This window comes from Lepidothrix coronata, unplaced genomic scaffold (genome assembly GCF_001604755.1).
Source record: "Lepidothrix coronata isolate B3197 unplaced genomic scaffold, Lepidothrix_coronata-1.0 Scaffold43, whole genome shotgun sequence".
NCBI classification, from domain to species: domain Eukaryota; kingdom Metazoa; phylum Chordata; class Aves; order Passeriformes; family Pipridae; genus Lepidothrix; species Lepidothrix coronata.
Window position 1 is genome coordinate 2419937 of NW_016690223.1, and position 27044 is coordinate 2446980.

Genomic DNA, 27044 nt, shown 5'->3' on the forward strand with positions numbered 1-27044 from the left:
TAGAAGTGCAGATTTAATACACTTCCTAGACCCATATGGGAAATCAAAATGCAAATAGTTGCTTAAATTTTTCTAGTCCGTAAATGAACCTTAATGTTGTTTTATCATGTGTTTTAATTATTCTAGGGAAAAAAACCCAGAACTCACATGAGCTATACATTGCAATTTCAGTATTGAATGAGAGGATGATAAAGTAATTCCAATAGGTCCATTTAAAGCATTTCAGACTCTCTGTTAATTTGCTACAAGTTTTTACTGTTTACTGTCCCATGCTAGAAAAACCATCTTTGCTGACATCCTTGGGTTTTTTTATGCAGATATTTGATATTTCTTGGGATTTATACCAGCCAAACAAGCTCGTCAGCTGTGGCGTAAAACACATCAAGGTAATGAAATAAATGTTAATTCATAAAATATTTAAGATGCAGTAATATATACTCTATAAAATATATAAAAATTAGATCTAAAAGGAATATATGATGATAATATGGAAAGTTCTCTGTAAGAATAAGTTTACTTTTTAGGTGCAATCCATGCAATCATGGATCACACCTGACTACACTAGACATTTTATGAGATTTATATAGTTGAAAACAGACCCTCTCTGCTCAAAAGAGTTTGTGCCCTGACAGAAGGAAAGCAGTAGGAATGAAACAGTTGTTAGTAGCACTGTATGTCGTGATTGTAATATAACTTAAAATTTAGATTGTCTAAAACATGCTGTTTGAAATCCCTAGTAGCATAAGACAGGATGCACATGTTTAAGGTGAGTCCAGGTACTCAAGTTTCTGATTCTTGAACAGTGAATGAATTGTTGCACTACAGAGGGGAAATGAGTTGAAAAACCTTTTCTTACCATTTGAGAGAGTACGGAGAGTAAGTGGAAGAGAAAGGAAAATGCTTGATCTTTCTTTTAATTCTTTTCCCAGCTGTTACTCATACCTTTATCATTTGGAGCACTCTGTACCTGTTACAGGATTCATAATTTGGACAGTTCATGTCTTTTTCAAACGTCCTTTGTTTGATCCATGTACCAACTACTGTGCAGAAAAAGCTTTTTCAGCTTTAGCTCTGCAAGCAGGTTTATCAATGATTCACTACCATGAAATATGGCTCCTAAAAAACGTCCCTGCGCTCTCCCAGGCAGTGTCTTCTGTTTTACCACATAACAGCAGTAGATGGCAGCTTGAAAGTTCTGTATTGCTTTTATGTGTAGGTTCCCACGGTGGGGAAAATGTGTTGCTTTTTACACAATGAACTTTTAGATTAATATTTATTAGTGGTTTATGGGAAAAAGTCTTCAATGTGTTGGCTAAATTGCATAAGTCTGATTTGGCAGAGTGTTTAGCATGTCAGTTACATATTTCCATTAGCTTGGTTAATAATGACCTTTTTTTTCACTTCAAGATCTAAGAGGACTTTTATGCCAATAGTGAGCTAATATTTGCCAGCAGTGATTTAGTATATTTAAGATGACTCTGTGATGTCAAAACATATCTATTTAGATAAGCAAAAGTTTATTTGAACAACTTTTAAAGTTCTTTGAAGGCTTTTTAAATAGCAGTAGCATTTTAAGAATAATTGGTGTATCCTGTATCCTTTGAGAAAACATTAAGCAAAAATCTGAATTCTAGAGATTTATAGACATTTGGATCAGGCAAGAGATTTTTGTTGATGAATATTTTTCTTAAACCATGCATTCTTCTTGTTCTTTCAGATATCAATAATTACTTTCATGTTTTCAGTACTATTATATTTTTCTCACATGATATTTTATACAAATTATAATACTACTTAAATTATGTAGATAATTCCAAGTGAACTGATACATCACCTACTTCCACACTGGAGCTAAGTGTTTGAATTATGCAGCGATTGTGTGGTTACTTCTGAAGCTACAACATAATCTATGTCCTGTAGTCTGTACTTTGGTTAAAAAAATGCTGGTGTCATGGTTTAACCCCAGCCAGCAGACAAGCCCCACACAGCCGCTTGCTCACTGCCCCACCAGTGGGATCAGAGAGAGAATTGAAAGGGTAAAAGCCAGAAAACTCATGGGTTGCGATAAAGATGGTTTGGTAGGGAAAGCAAAAGCCACACACACAAGCAAAGCAAAACAAGGAATTAATTTACGGTTTCCCACAGGCAGGCAGGTGTTCAGCCATCTCCAGGAGAGTTGGGCTCCATCACATGCAACAGTTACTTGGGAAGACAAACGCCATCGCTCTAAGCATCCCCCCTTCCTCCTTCTTCCTCCCAGCTTTATATACTGAGCATGATGTCATATGGTCTGGAATGCCCCTTTGGTCAGTTTGGGTCACCTGTCCTGGCTGTCTCTTCTCCCTACCTCCCATGCACCCCCAGCCTCCTCACCAGCGTGGCAGTATGAAAAGCAGAAAAGGCCTTGGCTCTGTGTAAGCCCTGCTCAGCAATAACAAAAACATCTCTTTTTAATCCTGTGTTCAGCACAAATCCAAAACACAGCCCCATACTAGCCACTGTGAAGAAAATTAACCACCTCAGCCAAACCCAACACAACTAGTTAAGATGCAGAGATCTGTCTAATCAGCACATGGTTATTTCTGAATTACAATATTGCTGGTACAAAAATTTGTTCATGTATGAACATATCAGTTCAATATTGAGCAATATCAGTTCATTGTAACTGCTTACATTATCTTGTATTAATTGAAGTCTCTGCTCAGAATTTTGAACTGATTATTAATAACGGAGTGACTTGCTGTGAAATACAGTTTCATAAACATCTATACAGAAAACATGCTGAGACAACCTAAGAGTAACTTGTCAGCAGCGATGAAATAAATGCTTTCATGTACTGTACTGTATTACTTCAGCAGCTTCTTGATTTTTTATGTGTACATTTCCATGTTTGGACAGGAGAGTTTGAAATGAATATGCAAGTGTTTCTCTTTTGCAGAGATCTCAGAAACTACAGTGTGTATCATATTTAGTTGGCAATTACTGTGCTCTGACAAGAGACTTTGCATGTCTTTAGTTTAGGAGTCATTAGTACATGTTGGGTCACCTAGGAGGAAATTCACCCTCGTGTGATTGCTGTAATCACATGCTAATGGTTTATTAGAAGGTTCTTAAAAATCTCCCCCTTAGATGGCTGCATTGTGTGATCAGGCATTCTGATGAGAAATGATAAGTCAATAATTAAACCAGCTGTTTTCAAACAGAACAAATAGCAGCTTTATCAGAAATCTACATGCTTAGATGACATCTTTAAATGTCTAAAGTAACATAAAGTACAATTGCAGCATTTGCAATGCGGAAGACTTACGTCAAAGAAAGATAAGACAATTCCATTATGAAACGCTTTTAAAAAATGACTTAAAATACAACTAATTCACAAATTACTATTTGAGAGAATTTTAGTTTGATTTAGTACCCCAAAATTCCTTCCCAACTAGCCTGCTCTGCTGATTTTATGGAAAGATAAAGTTGGTTAATAGCATAAAAAGTTGTTAAACAACTGGAGAACTGAAGCATGGAAAAGGCTGTAAATGATGATGTCTTTTGCATGCAAGGTACTTCTCTTTCAGATGTACATATTAAATTATAGGATATTAGCAAAATGCCTGTCTTTCTAAATCACTTTATGTTACAGTTCTGGAGTTTGTGTGGCAATTCATTGACACCAAAACGTGGTGTTTTTGGCAAAACCGGTGATCTCCAGACTATACTGTGCCTCGCCTGTGCAAGGGATGAAGTGACATATTCTGGTGCATTGAATGGAGATATCTATGTATGGAAAGGAATCAACCTTGTACGGACAATACAGGGAGCACATGCTGTAAGTATATCTCTTTAAATTAATATAAAATGTTAAGTAGATTTCTGCAGAGCTGGAAAGGGCAATGCAAGGTCATCTTGTCTGTGTTCCTAAACAATTTCAACGATAGAGACACAGTATGTCTTATTCGAACAGTTTTTAGAACAGTATACAGCTTTGAAAAGTGGAGACATCTCAATGAAAGTTTAATAACATTTTTCAAAAGTGCTTGGTAACATTTTTATTGAAATGTTTAATGCAACTATAAAGTGATTATAATTTGGCTATATAAGTTTTAATTATCTTTTCCATACTATTTCAAAGTATATAGTTTTGACATTAAAATAGGCAGCAAAAAAACCCACTTTGTACATTGCAATCTGATTTGTAGATGCCAAACTATGAGAGTCCTCATTTCCTCTCTTGGTAGTAATTTGATAATATAATGCAAAATTTGACTTAAAGTTTGTCTAAGTATCACCTTAAAAAAAAGCCAACCAATTTGTTTTACCCTATGAGGCATGAAACTGCTAAGGTCACTTTATAAAGCTATATGATTTGCTGGTTGAATGTTAATTTTTGTTTTGGAAAGCATTGTACTTTCTAGCTAATATTTGAAGTTCCCTTTTTAGCAGTTTAAAGTAGTGTGAAAATACAAGCATATGAGTTCCAATACTACGGCTTCAAACTTCTAGGTAAAAATCAATAACAGTTAATTATTCTTGCTTCTAAGAATGTTTTTGTTTTAACTGGCAGTGTTGGACTGGGTGCCATGATGTATGTAACTGAAGTATAAGATTCACTTTTTATGATTTAATTAGGTAGAAAGGAGGGGACTAAGGGATGAATGATATGTGTGTGTTGGAGAGGTTGCAGTCAGTTGTAGTGAGGAGACTCTTGGTTTACCAAATATTTAGGAACATCATTCAGGATGGTTGCAGCTTTTTGAATGAGCTAATAATTTAAAAGCAACTGCACTGCTTATTCAGAAAGTTGTAAAATGACAGTGTACCTGATTATGAATAAAAATAAAGTTATGAAGAACATACGTGTGCAAAACATCTCTGACTATCTTTTGTATTTGAGACTTCTTTATATACATATGTGTGTGTGTATATATATATATATATATATATATATATATATACAGATATACACACACACAAACATACTGTCCTGTATGCATCTATAGAAATATTAAATATATTCAAGAAAGCATAAATTATGAATCAGGAAGCATGAAGGGACATGTTGGTCTTCAAATATTCCTTGATTCTTACTCTATAACTTCAATTCTTGTTTTAGTTTTCATATTTACTGTTCGGTAGTGTTCTATTCTATATTTTCCTAAGATGATGTGGACATAGCATGTGCAGACCTGGATTCCCAGAGGAAAAAGTGCACTTTGTTTCCTGTCCAAAACTGATGCCAAAATATTCTGTCATCCTGTTTGGTGCTGTAGGAGACAGCTGTCCTGCGTATTAACATATTTGTTATTTGGAGGACTTAGAATTGCAACAGTTTATTTCTCAGAATAATGCAGTGCTTTTCAGCTGTTTTAGTGTGAAATGGCATAACTGGTAAATGTAGGATGATGAGAGCTTGTTGCTTCACTACCTTATGTGCTTTGTCAGTTCTTTGATGACCACAAGATCAAACTTGAAGTGCTGTGCACCTTATCTTCTTTAGCGTCAGTGGATGGAGCTCAGGTGACCTTGGAGTAGGTCTCATCTAGCCTTCTATTTTTGGCGCTGTCCTGTAGGCTCAACGGAATTGTACTTTGCAGTACTGAAAATTAAGTAGGGACACCAGTCCATGTCTTTGAAATTCATTTTTACAAGAGATTAGAGTCAGTACAAATCTCACCAATTTCCACAGGGGAAAAAAACCCAAAAAAACCAAGAATAAAATGTTAGCTTAAAAGATAATATTGACAGATTATTATAATCACAACGTGCAACAACTTGGAATGAGAATGCCTCTTCAGCCATACTAAATTATTATCATGATATTTTATGGTTCTTTTGTACCTAATTTTATCAATTATGTCCTTCTTGTCTGTCCTTTTGAAAGAAAATGCAAGTGTTAATAATAGCATTTGTGATGCACATATATTGCTAAAGGGACAGTGTGCACATAGTAGGGAACTGATATAAATTTCTGTTCAGTATGCTAGTGTTGGAATTGTTGTCCTTGAATGCCTGTTTATCATCCTGTATCATTGCTCCTCAACAGGTTTGAAGTAAAGTTTTTGAAGGAAGACATATCTCAGTAATTACTTAAATACCATGTATTCCTCTCTTGCAGCATGAACAGTAAATATCTGAGATGCTGGAAAGCATTTTCTAAAGCATGTTAGTTATGTGGAGATATAGTCCATCTCCACAGTTATTAAATTATTATTAAGGAAGTTGTCTGCATTAATAAAGAAAACATGTTCTTTTCGTAGGTTGGCTATCTTTGTTACAATTATCCAAGCTAAAAAGACATTTTTAATTTTAAGAATAATTCCATGTGAAAAATAAAACATTCTCTCCCAGTGTAAGCAACCAAGGAAACAGATAGCAACTTTAGCACTAACAAGCAAAATAAGAATTCTTGATTAAGTGAGTTTATCTGTCTTCTGTCACAGCAATACTGAAAACTGTAGAGACAGGAAAGTAGAATTTCCTGCGGTTTCCTATCTGAGTTTGAGTAGAAACAAAAAGTTGAAAGCAAATAGGTTGGCATGACTGGAGAATTAGCTGGAAAAGGATCGAAGAGTTCACTTAATATAGAAGTAGGAATGAAAAGTAGGAAAATATGGAAATGAGCAGGGCTTAGGAGTAAAGGCACACAGTTCATATGCAGGGAACAATGGATAGCAATGGGAAACTCCAACTCTGGATTTGCTGATGCCTCCTAAATAATAATACTAATAAGGAAAGTTTTAAAAGGGAGAAAGAAAAAAGCAACATGAGAGCCTGTGTAAATTCACTGGTAATGGTAATACTCCAGGAGGTTATTTGTAGGCAATGCATCTGACTCTTGAAAGTTAACATATACCTTGACTAATTAAAAAAAAAATCTTTTATTAGATGTCTCATTTTTGTACTAGTGCAAAGAACAGACTATAGAATCTTCTACTTATTTTATCATCTTACATGTTCTAAATCCAAGGTAGTCCATGCATATAGATGTTACTCGGATACTAAAACAAAATTATATGCTTATTTAACAACGCTGTATGTTTTAAAGATTCTTGTGTGATATGACCCTGCCTTGAATAGTAAATGTACATAAGATGCTTTTTCAACAGATGAATAATTAATTTTGAGATAGTCTTTCAGAGGTACACATTAAAGTTGTGCGGATTGATGTCAGAAACTGAGGTTAAATAACAAGCTCGAGGTTAAATAACAGGCAGTCTGTTAAAACTATTGCACGCCTATGTCGGTTGGCTGGATACTAATTAAATATAGATGGAAACAATATAATGAACTTAAATGAATGGCTTTAAGCTGGTATCATGTACCACCACATGCAGTATTTTCTCCTACTGCTTAGAGTAATCGTTGGTTGAAACATAACTGTCCACTTACGTCAGCCAATGAGAGGTGTATAGGCAACTGTTTTAAATTGTTAGAGTACTATGTGCATTTTTAGACTGTTTTATGGGTGATTTGTTGGATAGGAGGATTAAAAGGTAGTGTCTCTCCACTGTAAACTTACATCTGTCTTAAATGTTTGCAATCCATTTCCTTACTATGCAGTATATACTGGGAGAGACAGTGTCTCAAAGTGCCCAACGTATGTGTTGCTGTACGTGCTTTACAAACATCCAAGCCCTATATTGTATCTGGGAGTAAAAAGGAGGTGTTGGAGTTCTTTTTGAATCGGTGTAATGTCTCTGTTCTCCATGTTGCTCGGTAGTAGTTAGTTGTTTCTGAAGTTTCCTTATGATTTTTCAAGCTTGGTCCTAATTATAGCTGACTGCAGTCATGTGTTTTAGGAATTGTGTAGTCACAGTTAGTGTGGTGGATTTTATATAAACAATTACATTTAGATAAATTACACTTGATTTTTGTCCATGGGGGGCAAAATAGGTCCGGCAGCAATAGAAAACCAGAAACTACCTCAGTATTGGAAACTTCTTGGATTCAAGCGGTGGCAAAATATTCATGCAGTAGAGACCATCCTTGTCAAGTTCTTCTTTCAGCTATAATTTCTGGTAGTTCTGGGCATTTATTTCTTTATTTGCTCTCAGTCCACTCATTTTTATTTTTTTTTTTTAATTTGAGAGAGAACACAGATGTGATACCAGCTGGTTATGTTGGAAAAAACAGGAAATATTCAGCATTCTGAGAAAACTGCTGATCAGTTTGAGATGTTGTTTCCAGAATTTCAAAGTTCATTAGGAAGTGTAATGAAAATTTATAAAAGAAAATGCAGTCTGTATATCAAGCTTCATAACTTTTCAGATGGAAGACTTTGATCTACACCTTTTATTTTGATTCAGAAGCACAGTTGGTCTTTGTGGCTCATGTTCAATTGGACTTAAAGAAGTCAGTGCAATTGTTTGCTGTCATTACTGCTAGAAGGCTTTTGACATCAAGAATCACATTATGTTAATAAAAATTTCAGGCTAAAGGATTAAGAGAAGCATGAAGACTCCGAAGTTGATTTGCATTATAATCTTGACAGTTTCTGAAAGCAAGGATTTAGGGGAGGAATTGACAGGCCAAGCTACCCCAGTAAAGAATCTGTCTTTTCCCCATGAAGTGTGAGCCTAACAATTATATGAAGAATAGCAAAGCTCAGCTTTTTCCATTAAATACTTACAGTCCCCATTAATAAGGGACCTTTTTTATAGTTTTCATCTAGTTCTCTTATTCCAGTGGCACAGAGACTGAAATGAGAGCGTCCTATTGCATTTCAAGAGATTGAGCAAGCACAACATCTGCCAAATCTCCTTGACAACCAGTATGTCCTTTTCAAGATAAGGATATTCTGTGAAATGGAAAACAGATTAATGCTGGATCCACTTGATCTTATCTTCAGAACACTCAGCCAGCTTCCCACATCACCAAATGTCTGATTATTTTTTTAATACTGACTAATTAAATAATGGATTTTGGAAAGAGTTAATTAGAGAAAAGAAAATAATTCTATTATCAAGGTTGCATTCCAAAAACAGCCTTTAAAAGATTTAAACTTGGGCAGAATTCAGTATATGGTACAAAATGAGCCAAAATTTCTCTAGCCTTTTATTTGTTCCATGACACTAAAATTATAGAGGTTGGAAAAGGCCTCCCAAGATCATCAAGTCCAACTGTTAACCCAGCACCACTGTGTTCACTCTATCCACAAGTGCCACATCCACATGTTTTTTGAACACTTCCAGGGATGGTCACTCCAGCACTTTCCTGGGCAACCTGTTCCAATGCCTGGCAACCTTTTCAGTGAAGAAATTTTTACTAGTATCCAGTTGAAACCTCCCCTGGTGCAACTGGAGGCCATTTCTTCTCATGCTGTCATCCCCCACTTTGCTACAATCTCCTTTCAGGTAGTTGTAGAGAGTGATAAGGTCTCACATGAGCCTTATTTTCTCCAGGCTAAACACCCCCATTTCTCTCAGCTTCTCCTCATAAGACTTGTTCACACAATATTAAAGGTTGATGCAGTAAAACAGATAGACATACATGGAGAGAAACAAATAAAGTTTGTGTTGTATTTTTGAAAATCTCTAGGCTCCTAAAGAAACAGAAAGAAGATTTTCAGGACGTTGGAGATAATGGGAGTTAGCCTTCTAATCTGCTTATGACTTAAAAATTCCACTACATTTCTGTTTAGACACATACTGCTCCTGAAAATGTCGCCTGTCATAAAAGTCTCTTTCCTGAGGATGGACATGACATGTTAAAAAAATTGAGTTCTGTCACCATAGTCTTTCAGTTTTGATTGTCATTTGACCTTCTAGTGATGATAGGCTTTTTTTTTGTGAAGGCCAAGAGATTTCTTTTTCCTCAACTTGAAAAATTATATCCTTGTTACCTGATGTTAGAGAAGCAAACATAGTCCATATTTTGTTACGACTAGTCCATTATGATGTTTTTCTTAGTTGTAATTTAAGAAGAAAAAACATGCTGATAGGAGAGAATAGTAACAAGTACCTTGGAATTCTCATAAGTCACAACACTGTACCTGATTTGTTCTTTGAGTGTACAGCTTTGTTTTCCCCCAAAAGCCAATCTCTCCTTTGCAAATTGCTTTCATCTTTAGGGTTAATGTGTATCATTATTGTAAAATCCAGACCCCTAACCAAACTATTGGAAATTTACATTTACTTCTTTACTAAACTGAAATTTCAGAACAATATTATAGAAGATATATGTATATTATTGGCTGTTCTACCTTCTTTTGGACAGGACTTAGAGACAGATTTTCTCTTTCATTGTTTCTAATGCTCTCTTGTTTATTTTTGTCATAGCTGAATATTAAATACTTTCAATAAATATAGAGCAATTTTTTTAACTTCTCATAGGCTTATCAGTTAAAGTTGCCCTTTCAGTAGCTTTGCTTACTGAAATGTGTGAGCTACTTCTGAATTTGAGATTAGTAATTAAAAAAAACCCAACAGTGGGTGTGTAAGGTATGTATCATGTTAAATCACATATAGTGTCTATGTGACTACAATATCTTTATTTTAATATTAAATATATCATCCTTGCCTCTTTGTTATCCTGAAGAAAACATGGATCAAGTGAGTTGAAGAAAACGGGCTAGGTTTTGTTTCCTATTGTTCACCTTTAAAATAACAGCTTATTATGCCTTTTCCAATGGTGTAGAGTAATCACTGTTTTTCTTATGTTTGATTTCTAAACTTAAGTTTAAAATCAGTCTTTGTTGGCTTAATATATAAAAAAATCCCAGATGTTTTTTGTCTTGTTTTATAGAAGCTGAGTAATAGCAATAAAGGCCCTAAACCAAGCCTAGCAGAGATCACAGGATATCTTCATGCTGACATTTATTAGAGTTGGACCAGGTCCTAAGGCAAGAGGATATGAAACTGAGCTCTTTCTAGGAATAAAAAGCAGCATCACTATGATGATGATTATTAGCATGAAAGCATTATTGCAATAATTGTCTTACTGTTTGTCACTGAATATGAATTCTGCTTGTTGTGAGTTGTTTCTGTTTCTGACTCTCTCATATTTAAAGCTTTTATTAGTTGCATACTGGTTTCTCTAATCTATGTATATTGTTAAAAATAACTTTCTTCTCTCTTTAGGCAGGAATTTTCAGCATGAATGCATGTGAAGAGGGTTTTGCCACTGGTGGCAGGGATGGCTGTGTTCGCTTGTGGGACTTAAATTTTAAACCAATTACTGTGATTGATCTCAGGGAAACAGACCAGGGATATAAAGGTAAACAGAAGTTTATCACTTTCAATATACCAATAAGGTAGAAAATTTGTCAGTGTTTTGAACAAGAAAAGACTTGAAAAACCAAAAAGGTTGTTTCATGTATGTTGCTGTAAACTATTTGGTAGAAATGGAATAAATCATGCCCACTAATGTGAGGGTCACATAGTCCTTCAAAGTTACTGTAAAACATATGATGAAGATTCAACTTTTTATGCACATGTCTCTAGACCACAGCAGCTTTTAACAAGGAACAGTAATGCTTAAAGAGAACGTGGAAGAGACAGTAGGATCTACAATGTAAACCAACAGAGTTCAAAACTTGTGTTTGCTAGTTATTCAAATTTTTATTAAAACTATTTGGAAGTTATTTACAGTTTTGCGGTACTTAGAACACTGCTTACGTATACCTACGACTTCAGTTACAGTTTGTCATGCTAAATTTTTACATAGAGTGTTCTAGATATTGTTGCTGTAATGATTTAGGAAAAGAATGCAAACATATGCTGAAGCACTAATGTCATTTACAATATTGCTTTTGTTGGCATTTGGTTTTCTTTGCCCCCAGTCACTTTGTTGTTTTCTAATATCTTGCCAAGAATTTGAAAATGTGGTAGAATGTCTGATGGCAATCAGATACTCGGGGTCAATACATAACATGTTAAGTCTTTGTATACTGTAATTGACTTTGTATTCCCACCAAGATTGTGAAATACTGCAACAAGATTCAATACATTCCATTTTAGATACGCCCTGTAGTAGAGAGGCTCTGTTTTAAATTTGAATTTACTCAGCTGCTGTTTCTCAGCTCTGTTGCATGTAAATGAAAGCTGTGTTTCATTCCCCATTTCTTTCAAACTTGATATCCGCTCTAGATTGTCTTGTTTACTTTTGATGTAACAGGATCTTGCCATGAACTCTTTTCCATTGTCAAATGCCCATGACAGAGCTAATAGATTTTTTTGAACACTTACCTTTAATAAAATCTGTTTCTTGACTTTTTCCCCTTTGCTTTTTTTTTCCTTCTTGTATACTTTTGAGGATTGCCATAATGACCTGTCCTTTTACTTGTTTTCTTAATTGCATTTTTTGCTGCTTCTATACCTTACCACTTGGTAATTTTTCTTGTGAACATAAACTCAAGATCTGTATCCTTGTGAATGGCTTGCAGCAATTAGTTGGCTGTACACATATTCTCCAGGTAGTCACATTGTATTTCAAAATGTCTCCCTCCACCACAAGAAGTTCCAAATTACTGAAACAAGTATCTTAATCATCCTTTATCAAAGATGTTGGTTGTTTCTTTATTTTTTAATCACTGTAGAGAGAATAGCCATATAATGTCTAAATTATAGGACTGAATGACAAGGTGGTTATATTCACCAGTACAGTCAACAGATCAAATCTGTAAAGCAAAACAGATGCTGTAGGGGGTCAGAGTAGAACAATATATATGCATTTTGAGGGGTGTTTGAGGGCCGTTAGCTCTAGTCTGGTTCAGCAGACTGAAAATTGCATTGCAGTTGGAATGCACTGAGTGCACTCCTGGAGCACATTGTTCTGTTTCATGTGGAGGGAGTCTTATTTGTGCATTTGAAGGCTATCTTGTAATGCAAAGCATGTTAAGTAGGCACAATCAGGATCTTTGCTTTGAGAGAATCTTTGCTTTGTCAGAATTAACACATCCGTGCAGATGCACCACACTGGCCTACTAACCCACCATTCCCTGTTTGTGAGTCATTCAGTTTCTTTCCAATGTAAATTTAATAACATAAGGCTTTTCTTTTCCCTCTACATAGTTAAAAATATTTTTCAAAAAAACATCAATCTGGACCATTACAATATTCCTTTCTCTTATTTGATATATATAATTTTGTCTCACATATTAATCCAGAGTAGCTTTTCAAAGATATTCTTGAGTGAGTGCTTAGGCAAAGTTAATTAAGTTAGGCATTGCTACCATCTGGTTATGAGCATTTCAAATTGGCAAAATTGAGTTGCATTATCAGAAGGTAATAAATGCAGCCTGTTTTAAAAGGTGCCTATTACTAAAATCAGGCACCTAAAACTGGGTTCTCAGTGTAAACTGTCTTAACTTCCATTTTATTATTCTTGACCTTATCAACAAACAACAACTGTGAGTGCTTACATTCACTATAAGCCTAAGAGCTAATTTAGTTGCTAGAAATGCTGTTAAATTCCATCATAAACCCTTTTAATCTCTCTATATGTTGTTTCAATTTGATTTAGTATTATTTTTTTGTTTAGTGGGCAAAAATACTTTCATATACTATTAAGATGTTAGAGAGGATTGGGCTCTTTGACTTTCTTACATATAATGCTTGTTCCACTGATGCTTTTGTCACTTAAATAATGTAGGTTCATCTAGCTAGTACTAAGGTCCATGGTTTAATCAGAAACTGTAATTTATAGTCTCTGCTAACTTTGTTGAAACTTAGAGACATTAAAGGCATAATTTCAGCTGCAAATGTCAGTACTATATTTTTCCTTTATTGAAATAAGGCTCACATTTTATTTTAGAAATTTCTTAATACTAAACTTGAAAAGTTTATGTTCCAAGTGCAAGTATGTGTTATATAGAATAAATAAAAGGAGTAAATGGAGGAGTAAGAGAAGGTGCGTGGATACTTCTTGACATTTTCTTGCTTTTATGTTTTGGTGTGTGCTACTTTACCTTTGTTTCATGAATTCTGAGGATGTGTCTCTCAATAACAATCTCTTCTACAGGTCTGTCTGTAAGAAGTGTTTGCTGGAGAGGAGACCATATACTCGTCGGGACACAAGATAGTGAAATTTTTGAAATTGTGGTGCATGAGCGTAATAAGCCTTTCCTGATAATGCAGGGGCACTGTGAAGGAGAGCTGTGGGCTTTGGCTGTCCATCCTACAAAACCCCTGGCAATGACTGGAAGCGATGATCGATCAGTCAGGTTAACTCTTGTTTGTTTGTTTAACTGCATGCAGTTTTATACGAACAAATAATTTTGTAGATAACCTAATCGAAATGTGTGCATTTTAAAGGTATTAAAATGTGGCATTGAAGTGCTCCTACAGTTTAGGGATGCATGAAATTAGTGCTCTCCAGTAATAAAATATAGTGGAGGTATATATTTCCCCCAAAAAACCATGTACAAAATTTGAAAAAATTTCATTTAGACTAATATTGAGCACTCAAAGAGACAAGTATCCTGTAAATGTTCCCTTTCCAGGAGCTGTGTTAAGCATTCATAGGTTACAATGAAAAAACTGTAATAAAACCTTATATATTTTACTCTTACCATATTCACTTCTCCACATGCTGCAAATTAACTTTTAGTTTGGGAATTTCATCAAACTTAATGCATGCATTGTAAACAGAATATAAATGCTCAGAAAACCCACTAAATTAATCCCTTTTACAAGTTCATATTTTTTTTGTCAAAAACACCTTTACTTTCTTAAAAATATCTTAAGTGTAACATGGTTAAGCAAATCAGTAGTTCAGTTATTAATATTGAAATAATACTCTAAAATTCCAGTTATATCTTGTAAATGATAGATGTTGTAATGTATCTTGTAGTAAAAACTTACATATTATAATATTATTAGTTATAAGGAGTTATTAGTAATGAATTGTTAGTAGAAAAAGTTATTTATACTGATCAAAGTCTTTATAATTGTTATTTAATGTTCTTGGCTAAAATGATTAGCAAAACAGTAGAATTTTCACAGGAGTGGTCTGAAAGTATATATTGTCATGTTATCATTTTTTATGTTCAAAAAATCAAACAAAATTAATCTATCCCTGCATTTTCTCATTAGATATTTTCTCACCTTTTAAAATATAAAACTATTCCTTGCTCTATACAAAATTCACACTTTTGTCCAAGATTTTTCTTGTGGAAAATTATTTTAAAATAGGACACTGCTATGTCTGAAATTCTTCAGAAATTGCGGACTTCATCTTACCTATAACAAAGCTGCAAACCCCTTTTTACATTTGAAATAATTACTTTATTTTAGAATTTGGAGTTTAATAGACCATGCTCTGATTGCCCGGTGCAACATGGAGGAACCCATTCGCTGTGCCGCAGTCAGTACTGACGGAATCCATCTCGCTCTTGGGATGAAGGATGGCTCTTTCACTGTGCTGCGAGTCAGGTATGTTACCAAATTAAAAGCAGATACATTATTAACTCCTTCAAGCAGATTATCTAATTGTTTTTATAGTTTGTATGTATACTGACACTGTAGTGACCATACATGTGGTCACTTAAATTTTTGTTTTAAATTACATCCGAGCATTAAATTTTAATGCTTGGATTTTTTAAATGTGCTACATATGTTCATGTTGTTCTATAACAACCCATTTAGAAAAGTATATTGGTCTATTTACAGAGAGTGGCAGTGTTCTAGGAAATGTTTTACTTTAGGTTTTAGCTTTATTAATTATTCTTGAATTACTAAGAAATAAATTTCATTCATAAATTGTTTCCCTGTGTTGGAATTTCGCTGTCAGCACATCATGCATATAAAACCAGTGCTGACTTGTTGCTGAAATCCCACAGTTTTAAAAGGAAAATGAGATCTCTGTCTCATGTGAAGTTTTCTTCCCTGGGTGAATAAAAATCTGGTAACCTCCCTGATGAGGTTTTCTTGTGGACCCAGTTTGAACAGTTCCTTTTGTTTGCTCTCCCTCAGCCCAGTGCAGCACCTTCTTGTGTCACTGTTCCCTTCTCTTTTTTTTGGCCATGAAGCCCTAACCAACTCTAAAAACAGCAGTTTTGTGTTTACACATGGGATAGTTAAGTTCACTTCATACTTTCACAATTTTGTCCATTTTTTAAGACTGGGAACTTGACACTGTGATAAGGCTCTTCTATGCTTATGACATGCTTTCTTTCATACTACAGAGATATGACTGAGGTTGTTCATATCAAAGACAGGAAAGAAGCTATTCATGAACTCAAATATTCTCCAGATGGGAATTTCCTAGCTGTTGGTTCCAATGACAGCTCTGTGGATATATATGGTGTTGTTCAACGATACAAGAAAGTTGGGGAATGTATTGGATCTTTAAGTTTCATTACGCATATGGATTGGTCTTCAGACAGTAAATACTTACAGACCAATGATGGCAATGGAAAGAGACTTTTTTACAGAATGCCAAGTAAGATTCTGAGTTGTCTTTATGATATTTGTTACTTACTATAGAAATAATGTATAGTAGTTTTGTAAAAAAAACCAAATGTAAATCCTAGTTCAAAGCATGTGGTTATAGTGAAAGTTTTTTGTAAGTTTGTATAAATATTTGCTATATTTGAATAAGTACAGCATTTTTATGGCAAAGTTACTTAAATATTTTTATCCTTACATGTTTACTGTCCTTTATTATGCATCTTTTCATGCCAGATATGTTGGCTTATAATTTGTTTTATTTCTTAAAAGTAAATTTTTGCTCTCACTTTTTTAGAAGGAGAAAAATGCAACATTGAAATTCAATTTTGCAATAGCTTAATAGCTTTGTACTTGTGGAGCTTGGTTATTAATTGAATTACCACTTAATTGTGCTGTAGGTTTTTTTAAATATGTGAAAAAATCAGTATGTTGCAGCTCAGGAGAGTAATTTGATTTTCCTGAACTATGTTTGCAGCAGAACTGAGGAATTTAACTTAAAAGAGCTTTTACACTGAGAAACATTTTGATAGCCCCATTATTGTGTTTTCAAGATAACACTCTTGAAAACTTGACTGAACAATCCTTTATTTTTGAAATGATTTCCATCAAGACAGTTCCCTCTGTAGAGGACATATGCACATATTACAATATCTCAAACCTTCAAATTTAAGTAATCCTGATTAGAATATGCCAAGGGCAGTATTTATCACAAGGCTTGACTTCTTTCTTCTGTCTATTATATACACTCTTTACATAATGATATTTTCCTCGCTCATCATATTTTCAGTAATTATGTATTATCATCACCACTTTCTACATTTTCCCTTCATTGTTGTGCAATATTTATGCTTTACACTGTACATTAGTCACAGATCCATGCAGCTTTTTGTGACTCTCTTTGCTGAAGCATCTAATTAATTTTGATTCTGTGTAATGAATGTGACAGAAGATACATAAGAAAAGGTGGTAAGAACTTAGTAACAAATATACACACAGAAGGAGCAATTTGAAGTTATATAGGCAGCTTTCAGCCTGGAGTTTTTTATATGTTAGAATGTGGAATTTTAAAACTTTGTTTATGAAAAAAGTTGAGCAAAGTCAGTGGAGACAGAGGAATGTCCTAATATTTCAAAATAGTATTCAAATTGTGTAACACTTGAAATTCCACTATAAGTGAGTAAAGGAACTTTCAGTTTCCTGATACAAGATCTGTAGGACTTAGTTATCGATATAACCAATTTTAGTAGTCATTATTTATATGGATTAGTAATTGAAAGAGATTACAAGGTAAACCTTGTCAAAGGTTGCAGTTATTTTATCAGAGCTGAAGGATCTTCAAACAGGGCACTTGAGTTCCTTTCCAGCTTTTGGAGAGGTATATAGTAGTTAAAATTTTTCTTGAGTGTGGCAGGTTTGTTGTTGTTTTTTGGTTCGGTTTTTGGTTTTTTTTTTTTGGTTGTTTGATTTGATTTTTTTGTTTCGTTGGTTATGTTTTTTTTTTAGTCTTCATTTCTGATTTGTTTGCCATTTTGCTTTCTTTTCTCTAGGGCTGTTCTTTATTTACTCTGTTGAGTCCAGTACACTTGAGTTCTCCCTTGCTAGGGCGATCCTTCTGTTGAAAACTTATGTTCTTACAGTGCTTGCAGCAGCTCTCCCCTGCAGCTCATCCCATCCTATTTGCTTCCACTAGGCAGAATCCTAACTACAATAAGAAAACAGGAAAAAACACGGCCTAGTTGTCTTCAATTTTGTTACCACTAAAGACTGAGAAGTGAATTTTGTTGCCCCGCTCAGGTTTGGCAGTTGTGTGTTCAGTCCAACTCCCAGCTTTCACATTTGCTTGCGTCGTTCCTGTGTTGCCCCTGCACTCTGCTTCTGGCCCTTCCAGAAGACACACTATTTATTAAATGTGCCTTTGCTCTGACTCCGTTCTTCAGCTCTTATGTGAAACTTTGTGGGATTGGATCACTGTCATTATGAATAGAGCTGGTGGTGAAATTGATGTAACAAGGATCCAAACATAAAATTGGTGTTTTCAGTAATTTACAGTGGCCAAATCTAAATGAGTTCTTCATTTTTTTTCTCAAAATAATCCAGGTTTCTAGAATCATTCAGCAACAGAATTTTTCTGAACTTTATCTTAAAATGACTACATGTGTTTTTTGGTAAACATTTAAAAAATAGCACAGCCTCAAGAGATACCAAGAAATTATAAAAGCTGTAAAGAACCAAAGCCATGATCTTCTGTTAGGTAGTCTTGAGAAGCCTTACTATTGATACTTTTGGTCATAATAGGGAATATTAGATCAGGACAGTGTCAGAAGTCCATTTTTATAGTGTCTCACTTGGATTTGATTTCTAAAAGATTTTTAAAATGTTACATTCTTTAAATGCGTACATTCTGTTACATTCTGTAAATTGCGTAAGTAAACATTTAAAAATGACTCTATTTTTGTTCTTAGGTGGAAAAGAAGTAACGAACAAGGAGGAATTAAAAGGCATTCAGTGGGCATCATGGACCTGTGTTTCTGGCTTAGAAGTTAATGGAATCTGGCCCAAATATTCAGATATAAATGATATAAATTCTGTGGATGCAAATTTTATTGGGCAAGTTATGGTTACAGCTGATGATTATGGAATAGTAAAGCTCTTTCGATACCCATGTCTAAGAAAAGGTAGTACCTTTAAGTTCAATTATAAAAGTATTTTTGAATTTTTGTTATTCAAGAAAAATTAATTAGAAGACTGGTGTTTTGAAAATTATATAAATGGCTAGTATTTATTCATGGAAGTGTAGTTAGAGCTCAGAGGTAGAGAACAACAATAATTAGCTGGTGTATTGAGAACTGTAATGTTAACAGTATTTTATTTGCATTTTGAATGAGCTTTACTTTTATTTTGTAAAATAGTTCTCTTTTTTTTTGTAAGAATTCTGTGAGGTGACTCAGTATCTACCTTTTTATGAGATATATATCTTTATGTATTTCACCTTGTCATCAAGTAGTTTCCTTCCTTTCTCTGAGTATGTGATAGAAATTTGGGCTAGGAACTAGAAAAAAATAACTTTGTAAATTATTAGAGGTGATAAATAAGTGACCAGTGTATTGGTCCTGTAATCAGGTTATGCTACTGTATGTTATTTGAAATTTTAAAACTTTTCCAGTAGTTTTCTCTAATTTTTTCTAACAAGAAAGGACAAATCTTGTTAAATTTTTTAAACTGAGGCCTAAGGTGAGAGATGTAATTTTCAAGTTTACTCTTCAGGACTGAGTGAACAGAGGAGATATGCATATCTTTTTAGACAAGAAAGGCTTCATTGTTTCAGAACTGTGTGAAAAACTCCATTTTAGACACCATTCATTGGATTACCTCATGTACCAATAAAAGCCTTTTCACTTTAAACATAATCTGGAAATGAAATGGTTTTGAATGTCACCTTTTACAAAAAGAGTGGAAAAAAATATGGGGGAATATCAGTCTTTAAAAACAAACAAACAAAGCAACAAAAAACACCCAAAACATTTAAGTACATATTGCTTGAAGACATATCCTAAGACCCATCCGTGCAGTTGTAGCCAGCATTAAATGTGAATGGTGTCTAGAATGGAGTTCTTCAAACAACTCTGAAACAATGAAGCCTTTCTTGTCTAAAAAGATATCTGTATAATGGAGTGCTGTTAGGAACTTCATTTTAGTAACTGATCCAATGATTGTGTTGTAATTATGTAATAGTTGGTGAAAACGTTAACTTGATGTAGCTATACTACTACTACTACCAGTTCTACTGCTGCTAAACGTGGGAGCATAGGAATTGCTACAGGTGCTTAGCACTCAGATTGCACAGTGAGAACCAGTGCTACAAGCACATACATGGGGGTGTTTTCACAGGCCTAAAAATATATGATTTAAATAACTGTATATTTTCAATGTAGAAATAATAATTGTCAAGTTCTTGGTTTGTAAAAAATAAAATAAAATTAATACGATAAAATTAAAAAAAATCTAGATCTCGTACAGGACGATCATATCTATTTTCTTCTTGAATTTGACTTGCTTAAGATATTTTATTTTGAAACCCAAATTTAAAAATTTATCTTAAAGACAGATTAAAGTTTTTGAATACTGCAAAAAGTTGCTGCTATTAATTAAAGTATTACTACTAATTAGAATATATTTATTAAGCTATTACTTGTTATAAGGGTTCCTTAATGTGATTTCCTGAGGTGCTTCTGAAACATTTATTCCACAAATACTGAAAGAGATTTTTTTATTCTTGTTCTAGGAGCAAAGTTTAAAAAATATCTCGGTCATTCTGCTCATGTGACAAATGTCAGATGGTCCCATGATCACCAGTGGGTTGTTTCCATTGGGGGAGCTGATCACTCTGTCTTTCAGTGGAAGTTTGTACCTGACCGGAAGTTGAAGGATTCTCTTCATATAGCACCCCAAGGTAAGCAACTTATTGAAAAAGCCACCAACAAAAGGGTGGAAGGAGGGCAGGTTAAAAGAGAAGTAAAATTCTTTGGTGCACTATCAAAATAAATATTCAGAATTGTCAGTCTGCACAAAGTTGTTGTTCTTTAAACTTTGCCACTGCCTGAAATACCTGATAGAGTTGCCTAATACTTGCCAATACCCTATATGTTCAGGTTAGCAAGAATGTGAAAAATCCCTTCACTGCTGTATTTCCTGTGCAAAGGAAAATTTTAAAAGTTCAGATCATAGATACAAATTTTTGAATTCTATACACAGCATACTTTACTAAATTGACAACAATTGGATGCCCAGATATCACTGGAAAAATAGACTTTTATACTCATTTGATTAAAATTTTGAAGTATTTAGATGATGATTTAGGCATTATAGCTGATTATTTAATTTTAGTATTTTTTAAAGCAGCATATAGATATTTAATATTTGGGAAAAAATGAAGATCGTGTTTCCACCAGTGACTAATACTATAATTATTCTTATGACTGAGTTTCCTAAAATCAAACAATTAACTGAGTGCCTCCCATGAAATTTCCTAAAGGAATTTAGAGAGAAGGGAAATGAGTATATAGAGTTACAATGAAATAGGCTGTTTCACCATTTAGTTGCTAAGATCAGATGAATATATATCAGTGTGGACTCAGCAAACAGGTAAATGAATACCAATTCTGTGCAGAACTTGTCAGTGACAAATGCAGAAAGAAACAATAGTTCTCTTAATCTCCTAGACAAAGCCTTCAAAAAGCCTTTAATTGCTTTTATTCTTCATGGTATGAACTCTTTTTCAAATAATTATTTCCTGTGACTTAAATTTCTCTATTAGTTGCTGCTTCTCAAGATAAAATTTCTACATTTTACTGGATTCCCAGTTCCTGGATATATAGCCTTACTTCTGCCTATCTGACAGGATGTACAGCATACATCTGCTTTGTCACATAATTGATAATTGTCCTGTTACTGGTTTTCCTAACTCTGTAATCTTCTACCTTTTTTGGTAGGAATATTGGTTTTCTCTAATTCACTGGTAAAAATAATAAGTATCACAGCTCCAAAGATAGCTCTTTTTTGCGTTATTCTATAACCAGTCCTTACCGAGTGGTGATTCTCTTGGCAATTACATTTTGAGACCTGTAAAATCCATTTGTGTTCTAGACTGTCTTTATGTCTCGTTTCTTAATCAAAAGTTGTACAACATTCAACCAAAGGTTGAAGAAAGTTCAAAATAGATTATCATTTGTCAGGGACGACATTCTTCTCAGTTTCTGGAATGGAACTCTCTGCTACAAGATGTAGTCTGGCTTTCCCTACATGTAAAATTTTAAATGACTATCCTTTTTCTCAGCAGTCACCAAAAATTTTGCCACTTTCTCCCCCTATGTAATTTTCTTCCCCACTTATCTATCCAAAGAATTTCTACTCACCTCAATCGCTCACTTAACCGTAAGTTTCTCTTTGGAGCCCCTCTCTTGATAATTTTCTGCAAGTCTTAGGTTCTGCTTTGTACTCATTACTTCATTCTCTTCTGCTTTCCTTTTTTCCTAACATTAATGTTGATGAAATAATTTTAATGAAAACTAACTTGCTCCTGTACCCCCCAAATTTATCATACTTAGGAGTCGGCTCATTTCTAATGTAGCAGCAGAGTTGGTCCTGTCAGCCTGCCAATTATTAGCAATTATTGTTATAATTAATATGTGCATTGATTATCAAAGCAGAAGCATTAAGGTTTGTACTTTAGGTTGCTTAATTTTCTGTTTCTGTTTTCTTGGTGACAGAGAGTCTGGTTGACTCCAATAGTGATGAATCAGATTCAGATCAGTCTGATGTTCCAGAGCTGGACTCTGAAATTGAACAAGAGACCCAGATCACCTATCGTCGACAGGTAAAGGTTTTGGTTTCAGTGGCAGTTGGAATACTTCCCAGGGTTTAAGTTGGTCTTTTATGAAGACTGTTGAAATCTGAAAACTGGGAAGACTGAGAGCTGCATGGGAACTGACCAAAAGCTCTAGAATTGTTATTACCAGATGCATTCAAAATATTAATTAATGAATAATTAATATTAAGATTATAATTAAGATTAATATTAACAGAGAGAAAAATTATTATATGTATTCCTAGCATACTCTACTGGAGTTTTGGTTGCAATTTAAAAACAAGTTACACTGTACAGTCACTGGCTACAGGTATTGGAGGGGTTTTTCCAGTGATGTCAGGATAACATTTTTGTGGGTGATAGCTGTGCCTGAATTCTCAGAAACATGCTGATTTTTAAGTATGCTCATTCTTAAAGGTTTACAAAGAAGATCTACCTCAACTTAAAGAGCAATGCAAAGAAAAAAGAAAAAGTGCAGCTTCTAAGAGACGTGAGCGAGCTCCAGGGAACAGTATAAGACTACATTTTGTTCATGGGTATGGAAACGAGGATTCTTTAAAATATACAAGCAGACTGTTTGTGTTTTGTAGATTAGTATTTATAATTTAATAATACGATGAAAGACTTTCTGGTCAGTTGCTTTGTGATTTACTATTTTTGTTTATTTCTGTAAAAATAAATTTACACTAAATAAATAGAAAGCTTTGATGCCAACTTACTAATTCTGCACATAAATTCTGAAGAGAATTTGCACTGAAACTTTAACTGATACTTACTGTTTGAATACAGGTGACTAAATAAAGTATTCAGTAGTTTCACCCATACTTTTCAGTATCTGCAAAGTAGTAGTTCTCTTTATTGTATTATTTTGGTAGCTACAATAGAAACTTGGTGTAGTTGAAGATGACTGGGTGCCGTACTAAGTGGTGTTTCTAGCAGTATTTTATTAAAAAAGATATATAAACTGTACCTAGTCTGAAACAACTTACATATTCCTCTGTTAGTTTAGGAACTAAATTTAGTTTTAATAGGTCCTGTAAGTTTGTTAAAATTCAGTTTCAGTCTTTTTGGTGCTAATTTGAGTAGCAGAACGACTTTCAGATGCATCCTTGAAATCTTATGATTTTGTCTTTAGGATTGGTAGTCTCCCATAACTCCATAAGTGAAAAATGTTTATCAGAACAAAGATGTGCTGTTTTAAAGCAAACTGGCATTAGATGTTACTGCATTAGAATAATGATCAGAAATCTAAATTCGCTTGATACAAAACAAAACTAAAGCCTTTATTCAATTAACACATTGCAAATCAGGTAATACTGAGTTTTCCTTTCAAAAGATACCTCTTTGCAGGAATACAGCTTCTTTTCAGACGCAACTAAATGCATAGATAAGTTACTGATACTGTCTGTCTTTATAATGACACTTAAAGAATTGTCGAAGGGCTCCACATGGAATGCTTATTAAATTAATAGGTAATCATTCAACTCAGCAACTTGGTCTGTAGAAGACATGTAATCTGACTAATAGCTTTGGAAATAATGACAGCTGGGAAGCTTGGTGCAGAGTTGGCTTGTGGGTTTTTTGGTTGGGTTTTTTTTGTGGTTTTTTTTTTTTTATTTCTGTATTTGATGCTCCAGAATTCTCAGTTGAAGATTTTTATATCCATATAGAAAATGCATTAACGTGGGTAACTGCTGTATATAGTCTTTAAAATTTGGTCTAAGAATAAAACCAAATGATCCTGAAGGAGATGTAGCACAAGCAAGGGTCCTGGATCTTTGGTATTATTGTTATTTCCTTCACAACAGAAGTGAAGCTTGACCAGAATATCCAGGAATGACCAGAAGTAGAATGTCCTGTTGAGTTCTGTCTGGTTACCCAATGGGCATCAAGAAAACTAATGAAGAATCCATGCTGAACAACAGATTTTTCTCAATGTCCAGGCTGTTAACTTTAAAGTGACCCACATCCAAGTGAGTAATAGGCATATTCTCTGATTCAGGAAGTCTGCTTTTCTTCATCTTTCTATAGCTGCAATGGAAATGACTTGGATGTTCCTTGAAAGTGTAAGATTAGTGGTGCTTTTTTGAATTAGGGTAATAGGAAGCTCTTTTTCCTTTCTTTGTTTTTGAGCTTGTTGGTTTTGTGTTTTGAATTTGACAACTGCCTTGAAAGATGAAATTTTAACAATCTCTTATATCCTGTAAGAAATCTTTTAAACCTCTGGTTACTTTCTGCTTTAGAAGGGCATAAAAACAATAATACTGATCATATGCATCAGCCACTGATTACTATGGATGAGTGCATCTTTCTGTAGATGAGAGAGATCTGAGGCAGTCATGATCTTTAAGTGCATTTTTCTGTAAGAGATATGATGCAGTCATGATCAGAAACATATTATTAAATTGGTGTACTAGTTTGACCTCTTTTTGACTATTCCTGTATTTTAATTTTGCCATGTCTTTGGCAGTGGTGGTGGTTCAGAAACATGAAAAGGATACATATTTTAAAATATTCAGAGGAACCTTTTTCTCAGGCTCAATGCTTATTATGCTTTCTTTTTGCTGTCAGGAAATAAGGATGCAAATGTAATACTTATGCCCTGTATTCTTTCAAAGCTATGCTGTTGATTTCACAAGAATGATTTTTTTCTTTAATTTTTTTTTAAATATTCATAGAATCATAGAATTATTTTTCAATATTCAAAGATCTAGTTTGAGTTTCAACATATTCATTGAACTACCCTTATCTTAAGATGGTAATGGTTTCAAGATGACATGGAAATGCTTTTAAATGAGAGTCTTGCATGGATTCCTACAAGTACCTACAAGTAGTATCTGAAGGGAATGAGTGGGTTTTGTTGCAAAAACTCCATTGCCATGCAGAATAAGTTTATTTAAAATTAAAAATCACCACCTTTGTACTAAAGACTCTATTCTCAACCATGTTCATTTTGACATTTGGTTCTTCTAGAGATTTTTAGTGGAGGGTTGGACTACATTTGGAAATGTCCCATACATACTTTGAAGAGTAACATAAAACTTTTGAAAACTCTTACAGCATCAGACAAACTGTGAACTTTGACTCTTTTCCCAGAGAGGACGTTACTTGTGAAGTTGCCCCTTAGCTGGCTTTAACTGTGGGTAGGACCCAGCTTTAGGTTACAGAATTCACAGTTGTGTGCCTAAAAGTAGAGGGTTTTATGTGTATATCTAAATTTCCATCACCATCACTGAAGATGCAGTCAGTAGTCAGTGGAGCACAGGGAGTGATTTGTAAATTACTTCAGTGGTTTGTTTTCTGCATGTGAATACATTGATTCTTTTCATGCTTTTTCTGAGATTAGCTAATAATCTTGGTTCTAAATTGGTTTAATAATATGGAGATGTAAGTATTTTGGAACTGTGTAAAAGATTCTTAGGGAATGATCTTCTACATTGAAATATGCTTCTTTTCATCTCTGCTCGACATTAGCCCATCACTTTTCTTCATAAAAAGTACCTGTGTAGTCAGGGAGTCAGTAAACTGTCGTGTGGGAAAGACCAAATATGTTTATTTGGGTTACAAAGGGTCTTTGTTGGCACTGCTTGATATCTGGCAAAATATGTTGTATTTTAATTGTAAACAACTGATTGTACATATTTTTAATAACCAGATCAAATTAGCTAAAATCAAAACTTCTGATCACAAAAAGTTATAGATATGACTAATAAGAACTATTTTCCTGCTCCTATATACATTTTGGATATTTTGAGTAGTCCTGTGACACATGGCATTAATGTACTCAATTTCACTAGGTTTAATTTAGGGTATATAGGCAATTGTTATGATGAACTAGGAAAATTCTGAATTTCTGGGTTACATATAGGAGGATCTGAAAGCCTTTTGCTGTCTCAATACTTTTTACTTTTATGGGTGACTGGTAAGCTTGTAAGAAATTACTCAATGTCCAGGATTTCAAAAGCAATATTTCTTTCAGCATACTTATTTTCATAGCTGTTTTTTAAAAAGTATTCTCCTTTAGGGTGTGTATTTGCCTTTTTTCTTTTTTATTACTCTGTACTTGCAAAGGAAATCCAGTATGTTTAGCAGAGCACAGTGCAGAGTGAAGCACAGGAAAATTATGTCTAAGCAACAATAGGTTCAGATATCTTCTTTGGCACTGTGCCTGCCTTTATAATCCCTGCCCCTCACTGAATGTTGTCATGTCTTCAAAATGGTGATGTTACATACTGTGATAGGTTATTTTTCTTTCTTCATAGTTACTCTAGGTCATTGTATATTCTGTCCCTTTAAAAACT

The 27044-nt window shown here is 34.2% G+C and overlaps 1 protein-coding gene across 1 annotated transcript in view; it reads left to right on the forward strand.

The window, feature by feature from the left end:
- EML5 (echinoderm microtubule associated protein like 5) overlaps positions 1-27044 on the forward strand; it is a 115672-nt gene that overhangs the window by 25495 nt on the left and 63133 nt on the right. Inside the window, 10 exon segments of the mRNA XM_017813864.1 lie at positions 318-386; positions 3635-3820; positions 11070-11205; positions 13951-14152; positions 15225-15362; positions 16115-16371; positions 18842-19054; positions 20662-20829; positions 22646-22752; positions 23161-23279. Coding sequence (XP_017669353.1) covers positions 318-386; positions 3635-3820; positions 11070-11205; positions 13951-14152; positions 15225-15362; positions 16115-16371; positions 18842-19054; positions 20662-20829; positions 22646-22752; positions 23161-23279 — 1595 coding nt within the window.